Source organism: Saimiri boliviensis, chromosome 1 (assembly GCF_048565385.1).
Source record: "Saimiri boliviensis isolate mSaiBol1 chromosome 1, mSaiBol1.pri, whole genome shotgun sequence".
Lineage (NCBI taxonomy): Eukaryota > Metazoa > Chordata > Mammalia > Primates > Cebidae > Saimiri > Saimiri boliviensis.
Genome location: NC_133449.1, coordinates 114,775,900 through 114,786,982, shown reverse-complemented (window position 1 = coordinate 114,786,982; position 11,083 = coordinate 114,775,900). Strand labels below are relative to the sequence as shown.

Sequence of the window (11,083 nt, the reverse complement as noted above, 5' to 3'; positions counted from 1 at the left end):
AAAATTTGCCTTATAAATTACAGCAGCAGCCCCAGAGCTCAGTTCGCTGCCCAAAGAAGCAACAGTTGGCCAAGCTGGGCAGCTGCTGCTGGAGAGAGTTGTCTCAGAGTTTGGGGCTGTAGAGGTGGCCAGGGACCAGCGTCACCTCCTCCAGGACGGCCACGGGGCAGCAGCAGGGGCCAGGCAGAGGCTCACGGGCCGGTGGACGCAGAAGGAACAGGAGCGGGGGCTGAGGCCAGGCCGTGTGGGCTGCCGGGCGCCCCGCCCACCGCGTTCCTCAGTCCAGACTGGCCATGAGCAGCTGCAGCTCGCGGAAGGTGCTGCCGTGGAGGCCGCTCAGGCCCGACTTGCTCTTGACCAGGCCGCTGATGCTCTTGAGCTGCTTGTGGCAGAGCCGGCACTTGTGCAGCCTGCAGAGAGGGCAGGGCCTGAGGGCCAGCTGGCACTGCCGTCCCTCCCAACCCCAGGGCCTTTGCCGTCCTAACTGCTGCAGCCCCTCCTCCCAGGGGAAGGCGGAGGCCCAGAGCGGAACCACGCAGCCCTGCCAGGGATTGTGGGGCACAGCCAGGCCAGGGAGGAACCCAGCTCTGGCTATGCCCACCACGCCCTGAGCCACGGCCCCAGACCAGGCCCTACTCTAGACGCTGTCCCAGCAGGACCGTCAGTAAGAGGGCCCAGGCCTTTGTCCCTCACCTGTTGTGGCACCCCGGCCCCCGACACAGGCACTGCCTGGCCCTCACCTCTCCTCCCTGCTGATATCCACACCCACGGAGGGCGGGGCCGCCAGCATGTCCGTGATGAGGGGCAGAAACCGCTGCAGGATCAGCTTCAGGGAGGTGCAGCCCGTCTGGACGTAGCTTCAAGGGCAGATGGATGAAGTCACAGACGGACCCAGGGCCACAGCCAGAGACAGCAAGGAACACAGCAGAGGGGCAGAAACAGACACACACACACGCACAGACACACACACACACACAGACACACACACAGACACACACAGACACACACAGACACAGACACACACAGACACAGACACACACACACAGATACACACAGACACACACACACACACACACGGCCTTTTTCCACTCCCACCCCCCCCCACACACGGCCTTTTCCCACTCCCGCCACACACACACACACACACACACACACACACACACACGGCCTTTTCCCACTCCCACCTCTGGATCGTTGAGGGGGCAGCGATGCTTCACAGCCAGTTCACAGGAACACCCAGGCCATTGGGGGCCCTTCCCGTGGTCCTGGAGGCTTCTTGCCTCTTCCCTCCCCCTCCTCAAGGCAGGCGTGGCTTCCCCACACGCACCTCTCATACTTGTTCTGCAGAAGCTTCTCGATCTGTGGCAGGACCGTGGTGCACAGGTCCAGCTTCCATAGGGAGCTAGGAGAGGCCAGGACACGTCGCTGTCAGCCCTGCCCTGCCCCGGCCCTCCATCCCTCCCCCCGGCAGCCACTCACGCTTTCTGGTTGACGATGTTGAGAAGGTCCACCACCACCGACAGGTCGTTGATGGCCACAGCAGAGTCCACCGACGTCTGTGCAAACAGAGCACGTCAGGGGGTGGGGCAGTGGGGCCCAGATGTGACCCCGAGAGTGAGTGTGGGTGTGCTGATGGGGCTGTGGGGTGTTCCCAGCGCTGCACCTGACACCCTCAGTGTGAGGCCAGGCCTGTCAACAGGGGCTGAAGAGATGGCAGCCTGTGGTGACCATGATGGGAGGAACAGATGGTGTCACGGCAGGGACGGCGTATCTCACCATCCCCCATGGGTGTCCTCTCCGGGCAGGAAGGGGGCAGGGGCAGGGGTGAGGCGGGGCCCTGGGCAAGGGTGGGTGCTTGCCTTGATGTCGCCTGTGGTCCACACAGCCCGCACGGCATCCAGGTGCTTGTGGCGGCTGGTGAGCACCACACACATGGTGTCATGGCCTTTGCGGATCTGTGACATGGCATCGTCGTCCACCAGCTCGGCCTGCAGGGGGATCTTCACGGCCTGCGTGGGATGGGCACCCAGATGCTGGCATGGGTGGAGCCAGCAGCGACGCTCTGCCCTCCACCCACAGACCTCTACCCATGCCTCGCCCTGGGCTCCCACTCACGGGTAGGAAGTCGGAGGCCTTCAGGCCGATGGGCTCATTGCGGGTGGCAGAGATGATGGCAGGCTCAGCCTTGGGTGCACGTGCAGGTGTGGAAGTGACGACCGGGGGCCGGGGCAGGACCTCCAGCTGAAGGGGTTTGAAGCTCAGCAGGCGCCAGCCCGGGGGTCCCCCTTTTCTGCCTCCCAACATGAGGGACCCCCCAACCCTGGGTCAGGACCCTCTCTAGGCCCCTCCTCATGCCCCTCCATGGACGTACGTTTGGCACCGGGAACTGCACATCCATGGCAGGGCTGGGCTTTGCTGCCTCCTTTGCTGTGGCCACGTGTGGAAAAGACGCGAAGGGAGATGACTGGGTCCGGCCAGAAGGGTGTTATATGTAAATTTTCAGTGCGGCAAATGAAGTAGCCCTTGAATATACTTCTCTCAGCAAGGCAATTCACCTCTATAGAAGGGTGCACCTCACGGACGGAGCAACGGTGAGCACACACCTGGACGAGGGAGGGGAAGGGGTTCTGATTCTTGACACAGTTAGCCCCTACCACTGTGCCATTTCTTTATTGGCTAATAATTTTGATTGTTTTTTTTTTTTTTTTTGAGATGGAGTCTCTTGTTACCGAGGCTGGAGTGCAATGGTGCGATCTCAGCTCACCGCAACCTCCGCCTCCTGGGTTCAGGCAATTCTCCTGCCTCAGCCTCCTGAGTAGCTGGGATTACAGGCACGCACCACCATGCCCAGCTAATTTTTTGTATTTTTAGTAGAGACGGGGTTTCACCATGTTGGCCAGGATGGTCTTGATCTCTTGACCTCGTGATCCACCCGCCTCGGTCTCCCAAAGTGCTGGGATTACAGGCTTGAGCCACCGCGCCTGGCGTGATAGGTTATTTTAAAGAGAGCAGGAACATAGGCCAGAGTGGCGGGGTGAGTGGTTTGGCGGGAAAAATAGTCATAGGTAACTAAAGGTGACTCAGGTCAGAGCAGGTGACCGGGATACCTCAGGTCACAGCAGGCGACTGGGATGAGTCAGGACGGAGCAGGTGATCAGGGAACAGATGCTAACTGCTGATTAGAGCTGATGGACAAAGTTGTTTACTGAAGCTACAAGGAAGTTAAACTTTTAAACGGGGGACAAGGAACTGAGCATACTGACATACTGATTCTTTGAAGAGAAATTTAGAACTCATTGTACATAACAACTGCCTGGCAGGAAGGGCAGGGCTCGGGGCAGGGCTCGGGGCGGGGCTCAGGCAGCATCTGTATTGGGGGGGTGGAAGCAGCAGTGGGGGTGAGGCGGCAGCGGTTCAGCAGCATGGGGGTTCCAGAGGGCCTGGGTGCAAGCCTGGGCCTGCCTCCTCCCTCTCCCCCAACTCAACCTTAGGTCTGCCTGTGGGTGGGCCCCAGGGGGCTCCAGGATACGGCCGTCCTGTCCCTTCACTGGCGTGTATATGGAGGGAGCTGGGATGAGTGACTGGCAAGGAGGGGTGGAGGCTCCTAGGAAACCACCCAGCCTCCAGAAGGGGCGAGGATGGTCGCTGAGGGGAGGCCAGGAGGAGGGCAGGGGACACTGTAGGACAGGGGTCCCCACACCTGCCCCTTCACCCACAGCGCAGACGTTTTCTCCCTTCTTAGTCCAAAGCCCTAGCTGAGGCCTCGTGGGCCTGACCTCCTGCTGGGACTCAGCCCAGCTCCCTCCTCTCAGCTCCCTTCCTGCGGGAAGCGCTCCCCTCTCCCTCTTCTTGCCGGCCCCCAGGCCTCAGCAGGTGTTCTGATCATCCCGTCTACAGCCCACCCCGTCTAAGGTGGGCCCCCAGGGAGTCTTCTCTGTCCTCCACAGCCTGAGCGCCCTTGGCGGGCCCGTGCATATGGCGGTGTCCACGTCTGTCCCCCACACACCAGGGCACAGGCCCCCAGGGGAGCTCCACTGGTCTTTCAGGGGCCTGCATATAACAGAGGAAGGCAGAGATCCGGCTGACAACTAATTTTCCTATATTTCTCTTGAGAGATGACAGCCCTGTCACCTCAAGTCTGCAGAAATCGTACCGCATTCTCCCCACAGACTGTGCCCCAGCGGCAGCAGAGCCAGGGAACCACTGCACTCAGTTCAGGCCCTGTAGCCGTGGAGCCGATGGTGTGCAGGGTGCCCAATCCCACCCAAGACAGTGCAAGGAGAGAGACCACGAGAGGTTCAAGCTGGGAGAGCAACTGCTTGGTTGGAAAGAGAAATCCAGGAAGGCTTTATGGAGGAGGTGGTATTTGAGTAGGTGTCAGTGGGTGGAGGATGAGGGATGCTCCATTAGGTAGATGGAGGTGGTAGGCAAAGGCCCTAAGGAGGGCAATAGAGGGCGTGGCTGGGGTGACCCCGTCCAAGGGATTTTGAGGGTGGCTGTGAGGACACACTGAGGAGCTGTGAGAACTGAGAGGACACCGGGAGGACACGAGAGGACCAGAGTGGGGCCTGATCGCCTCCCGCTGCCCTAGGAATCGCATCTCCCATCCTTTCCTTGAAGGTTTAGTAGGCAGCTCCATGGCCAGGCGCGGCCCAGCCTGGAGGGAAACCTTGTGTGTTTCAGGGTGTCCTATCTCAGAGTCACACAGACATAGAAAACACACAGATTAAAAAAAGAACAATTATTAACTCTGGGGAAACCAAGTTATTAAGAAAAAAAAGAAACAAACACTGCCTATTGAAATGGGGCTACTGGGAGGGTGGGAGGAGAAACACGAGCGCTGGGGCCGGGGGTGGTGGCCATGAGAGCTAAATTCTTGTCCTCTACAGTAGGAAGGGAATAATAACTAATGGGTTAACATGTATTTTTTTTTTTAGATGGGACTTTCGCTCTTGTTGCCCAGGCTAGAGTGCAATGGCACAATCTTGGCTCACTGCAACCTCTGCCCAGGTTCAAGGGATTCTCCTCCCTCAGTCTCTCGAGTAGCTGGGACTACAGGCGTGTCTCAAAAAAAAAAAAAAAAGTACCAATTCAGACTCCCACCATAACCATTCCAATATGTTTTAGCTTTTGCCAGTCTGGAGATAGGTGATCTCTCCAGATTGTTTTAGTGTGCATACTGTAATTCTGAGTGGAACTGAGCATCTTTTCATAATCTCATCATCATTTTTATTTATTCTCTTGTGAAACACATGTTTATATCCTTTACTCAACTTTAAGAAAAAAAGTAATACTTTTTATCTAACTTTAAACACGTTTCAGCATTCTAAACATACAAAAAAAAAAAAAAAAAAAAAGACTGCAAATCGTGTTTAAGAACAGAAGGTTCCTGAACTTTCATCGATTCAGTGGCTCTTTGCTTTACTGAAAATGAAGAGTTCTACAGTTTGTTTAAAAACAAACACACTTAGCTAAAAAACAAAACAAAAACTAAACACTTCTCATGCCAGCTGATCCCCCGACCTTTGTCCACAGCTAAGAATGGCAGCAGAAAGCTGTCACCATTTACAGAAACAAGACAACAAAGCTAAATGAATGCCCACTGCACAGTCAACCTGTCCAGCCTCACCGTGCCTGCCCCTCCTGTGGCCCCTCCACAGGGCGCCTTCCCACAGCCTCAATTCAGGAGCACTGAATTATTAAGAAGCATCAAGAGCTGGTCTCTGTTGTTTTGCTCTTTTTACAATTTTTTTTTTTTTTTTTTTTTGTGAGACGGAGTTTTGCTCTTGTTACCCAGGCTGGAGTGCAATGGCGCGATCTCGGCTCACCACAACCTCCGCCCCCTGGGTTCAGGCAATTCTCCTGCCTCAGCCTCCTGAGTAGCTGGGATTACAGGCACGCACCATCATGCCCAGCTAATTTTTTTTTTGTATTTTTAGTAGAGACGGGGTTTCACCATGTTGACCAGGATGGTCTCGATCTCTTGACCTCGTGATCCGCCCGCCTCGGCCTCCCAAAGTGCTGGGATTACAGGCTCGAGCCACCGCGCCTGGCTCTTTTTACAAATTATAGACACGTACAGTTGATAACTCAGGCTTTCTAGCCAATAACCATAGAGTTAACATGATCTTACAAATTATAAAAATGCCAGAAACACATTTTTCTTTCTTTCTTTCTTTTTTTTTTTGAGATGGTCTCTCACTCTGTTACCCAGGCTGGAGTACAGTGGTACAGTCTTCTCTCACTGCAACCTCTGCCTCCCAGGTTCCGGATTCTCATGCCTGAGCCTCCCAAGTAGCTGGGACTACAAGACATGCGCCAGGATGCTGGGCTATTTTTTGTATTTTTAGTAGAGATGGGGTTTTGCTATGTTGGCCAAGTTGGTCTCAAACTCCTGACCTCAGGTGATCCACCTGCCTAGGCTTCCCAAACTGCTGGGATTACAGATGTGAGCCACCACGCCCAGCCCAGAAACATCTTTAAATGACCTGTCACCAACAGCAAAATGCACAGAGTGAGATTATGAGAGCGCCTTTTCATTTTAAAATATTTGGAAGCTGGGCATGGTGGCTCACACCTGTAATCCCAGCACTTGGGGAGGTCAAGTTCAGCAAATAGTGAATGGTTTGAGCCCAGGAGTTCAAGACCAACCTAGGCCACACGGTGAAACAAAAAATAAAAAAATTAGCCATGAGTGGTGGCATGCACCTGTAGTCCCAGCTACTGGAGAGGCTGAGGTGGGAGACTCGCTTGAGCCCAGGAGGCAGAGGCTGCAGTGAGCCAAGATCACACAACTGCACTCCAGCCTGGGGGACAGAGCCAGATCTGGTCTAAAAAAAAAAAAAAAAAATTTGGAATTATGTACAACTTTGAAAGAGTTTCAGAGTGCTCTGCACACTCAGAGCCACTTTATATAAACCACTGACAATTTCTAGAGGACTCTGAGAGACTACAATATGATCATGATCAAATTTTGTAATTAAAACTAATGAGGGCAACAGGCAGCTCTCAAATAAGAGATGAGTCAGTTACGACAGCGGTGCCCAACCTTTTTGACACTAGGGACCGGTTTCGTGCAAGAAAAATTTTCCATGGGGAATGGTTTTGGGATGAAACTTTTCCACCTCAGATCATCAGGCATTAATTAGATTCTCCTAAAGAGCTAGAGCCCTCTCACCTGCAGTTTACAACAGGGTTCAGGCTCCTGTGAGGACCTAATGGCACCGCTGATCAGACAGGAGGCGGAGCTCAGGTGGTAATACTTGCTCTCCCGCCCCTCACCTCCTGTTGTGAGGCCTGGTTTCTAACAGGCCACAGGTGAGTACCGCTCCATGGACCGGGGACTGAGGACCCCTTGAATTATAACACTCCTCTGCTCTAAGGTACTGACAAGGAGGTGGAGAAACAGTTTTGTTCATTCCTCCTCCTCCTCTTCCTCGTCTGCCTTTTCCCAGACAATTTTGACTTTCGTGCCGCTAACCTTCCTTTAACTGAGAGTCAGCAACGCCCTTCTCACACTTCGGTTCTCCGCCTCAGTGACGTCGGGCTGCCTCGCACTGCCGCTCAAGTTATTCCCCACCGCACTCAGCTTTTTTGCCACACCTCCGATAGAGATGCCGGGGTTGTGGATTTGTCCTTGGGGCAGAATTCAGAACAGAACAGGAAGAATCCAGACGGTGGCCCTTTTGGGCTTTAGGGTCCTTCTTGCCTCCCTCAGCTGATCCGTAATCTTTTGTTTCCCAATCAGAGCACTTTATCCACCTTGGTCATTTCATCAGCCTCAGACTTCTCTTTTCCACACATTGTCTTCCGCCTCTCAGCGCACTTCTTGGAAATGTCTGTGAAATTGACCAGCACCTCTGGGTTTTTCTGGTGTTCTGCTCTGCACGTCTGCATAAAGAAGGCAGACGCAGACATCTCGCCTTTCGGTTTCTTGGGGGTCCCCTTTAGCCATCCTGACTGGGCAGTGCGGGGCACCTGCTTTACACGTTTTTAATTGGCCTTTTTGCCACATTCTTACCAATTCGTAGGACCTCTTTGCGTATTAGAAACCTTAATTCTTTAAAACATATGTGCCAAATATTTTCCCAGGTCTTCTGCATGCTGTTAGCTAAATTCTTGGTGTCACTGGTCATAGACAAGTTTTGCATTTTTTATATAGCTAGATGTAGTCTTCCTTTATGACTTCTGGCTTTCATGTCTTGCTTTAAAAGGCCTTTTCTGATTGGAATTTATTTTTAAAATGCTCTCCTATATTTTCTTAATACCTATATAGTTTTGTTTAACATTTAATTTATCTGGAATGTCTGTGTGATGAGCATGTTGTGAGGTAGGGGTCTAATTTTTGTGGCATGAACCTTTTAAAAAATTGATACATAATAGTCATACATACTTGTAGGGCACATGTGATATTTTGATTCATGCACATAATGTACAATGATTACATTAGGATGGTTAGGATAATCCTCACCTCAAGCATCTATTATTTCTTTGCATTGAGAACCTTCCAAATCTCCTCTTCCTGCTGTTTGGAAATAAACTACAGATCCTATTAGCTGCAGTCGCCCTATCAGGATCCGATTTGTTTGCATCTGGATGGAGAACCAGTTGTCCCAACACCGTGTATTAAGTCACCCCTTCCTGCCTGACTTGTCCTTGCCCTTTGTCAAAAGCGTCCCTCTGTCATTTTGGACATTCTGCTTGTGATCGGCACATGGCAGAACTGTAAGAGTTGACTCTGGAGCGGCTGAAATGGCGGCTGAATGAGAGCGAGCGAGGGCCACAGTACAGAAGACCACGGAGCCCACCCCGCAGCTCAGGACTCGGAACCAGGTGAATATGAGTGGCTCCCAACATAAATGGATATTTGTGGCTTTGGTGTTGATGCCGTTTTCAAATCAACTTTACTGACCTACAATAAAATTTCCACATTTTAAGTGTACAGGGTGATGACCGATGACTTGGCAAACATGTACACTCTGGGGCCAAACATACCAACCAAAATATACAACATGTCCATCTTTCCAGAAGGTTTCTCTGGGGCCCTTTGCCGTCAACCTCCCGTCCACTTCCACCCCAGGCAACCACAATTATCTGAAACCACACGTGTGTAGTACATTGATAACATTTTCAGAGAAATAAATGACCCACTCCAGCATGAGCCTGTTGGTTGAGGAGGAAGGCCAACTTCCCCTAAGGGACAGGACTTCTCTCTTGAGGCCGACTCCCTGGGCTGGTTCAGTTAAGAAGAAACGGAGTAACCCAAACCAGGTCTCCCAAAATTCGGGCACGCAAGTTCTGTTCCAGTGATTTTTAACAAGTCTAGAAATCAGCCAGATATTTACTTCATGTTTTCTTCTAGATCAACTGGTCTTTTTGCATGTAATTCAAAATGATCACTTTTAAAAGAGAATATAATATCCCATTAAATGACCAAGGGCAAATGCCATAATCAGCAGAGGACTAGTGATGATGTAAAATGAAAAATGAATCTCCTGTGCCATCTAAAATCACATGAATGCTGCCTCAGGGCAACCACAGACCTGAAAGCGGTAAGGGAGAAGCAGAGGAAGAATCTGGAACTTCATGCAGGTTGGAGGCTGGTGGTGAGTGGGGAGGGAAAGGGGCAGGAGGGTGAGCCTGTCTCAGCAGTGCTGAGGGGTGAGGGCTTCCTTCATCACTAAAGCAGAGGAGTTGCTTTGGGAACAGACCTGAGTCCACACAGCCCCTCCCTGCAAGGCCATGAGAAGGTCAGGGAATAGCCCCTTAGCTCAGAGGTTCTGGGATCTTCCAGCCATAAAAGGAAACAGAGCAGTTTTTGAGGGGTTAAGTGTGTATGTTATAATTTCTAGGGTGAATGCCAGAAGAAGTTACACACTATGGCCCATGGGTTAAATACAGCTTGCAGCCTGTTTTTATATGGCCTGCAAGCTAAGAATGGTTTCTAGATTTTTAAATGGCTATAATAATCCTGACTGTGTCCCACAGACCCTAAAAAAACCCACTGACTGTTTCCCACAAACCCTAAAATACACATTATCTGACCCTTTACAGAAAAATGATCTCTAACCCCTGCACCAAAGGAATAGAAACAGTATGTCATTTCAAACAAGCTAAGGGATGAAATTAAATGATAAAATGCATGCAGATAGTGTTTTAAGTCCAGAAAAAAGAGGAAAAGAATAGAATGAATGAGCAGGTAAGACAGAGAAAGTTAATAGATTTAATTCTAAACATTTACAAAGTATACATTATATTTACATTTACATATACACTTACATTAAATATAAATGGACTATATACTTCAGTTAAAAGGCAAAGAATTTCAGACTGGGTTTGGAATTGGGGGAGGGGAAATTACGCTGTTTAGAATAGAAGAGATATATTTAAAGCAGGCGTCCCCAAACTTTTTACACAGGGGGCCAGTTCGCTGTCCCTCAGACTGTTGGAGGGCCGCCACATAATGTGCTCCTCTCACTGATCACCAATGAAAGAGGTACCCCTTCCTGAAGTGCGGCGGGGGGCTGGATAAATGGCCTCAGGGGGCCGCATGCGGCCCGGGGGCCGTAGCTTGGGGACGCCTGATTTAAAGCATAAGAATAAAGTTTAAAGTAATAAGGTAAAAATACTAGTGAAGAGAAAGTTGAAAAATTACGTATGGGGTACAGTGTCCAATATTTGGGTGTTGGGTATACCAGAAGCCCAATTGCACCGTTACACATGTGATACCCATGTAGCAAACAAGCACATGTACTCCCTGAATCTCTCTCTCTTTCTCTCTCTCTCTCTCTCACACACACACACACACACACACAAAATTTATTTCACACATGCAATTTATTACACACACACATAATTTATTATACTCAAACAAAAAGGTGGATGTAACTATTTGTATTTATGAAGGACAAAATGAGCTTTAAGGCAAAAAGCAGAGGTAAAGATAACAAAAGTTACTAGGAAGACGTAACAATATTAAATTTGTGTTTATAACATAAGCTCAAAATATATAAACAAAACTTAATAGGACTATGAAAAAAATCAACAACCATAATAGAAGATTTTTTTTTTTTTTTTTTTTTTG

General features: G+C 50.6%; 1 protein-coding gene across 1 annotated transcript; it reads right to left on the bottom strand.

Moving 5' to 3' along the window:
• Positions 1 to 1,224: 1,224 nt before the first annotated feature.
• On the bottom strand, positions 1,225 to 7,954 carry LOC101046503 (katanin p80 WD40 repeat-containing subunit B1-like). The gene is made up of 8 exons (XM_074398566.1): positions 7,858 to 7,954; positions 7,517 to 7,635; positions 7,178 to 7,303; positions 2,372 to 2,464; positions 2,116 to 2,241; positions 1,860 to 2,009; positions 1,480 to 1,556; positions 1,225 to 1,402 (listed from the first exon to the last, which is right to left on the bottom strand). The coding sequence occupies exons 1-8, from the start codon at positions 7,952 to 7,954 to the stop codon at positions 1,225 to 1,227; spliced, it is 966 nt and encodes a 321-aa protein (XP_074254667.1).
• Between the last annotated feature and the right edge of the window lie 3,129 nt (positions 7,955 to 11,083).

Coding starts and splice junctions, on each gene's coding strand:
- LOC101046503 (XM_074398566.1), bottom strand. CDS start 7,954: ATGGCTAAAGGGGACCCCCAAGAAACCGAAAGGCGAGATGTCTGCGTC. Junction 7,636..7,857: donor AACACCAGAAAAACCCAGAG/GTGCTGGTCAAT, acceptor TTCTGCCCCAAG/GACAAATCCACAACCCCGGC. Junction 2,242..2,371: donor TGCAGTTCCCGGTGCCAAAC/GTACGTCCATGG, acceptor AAACCCCTTCAG/CTGGAGGTCCTGCCCCGGCC.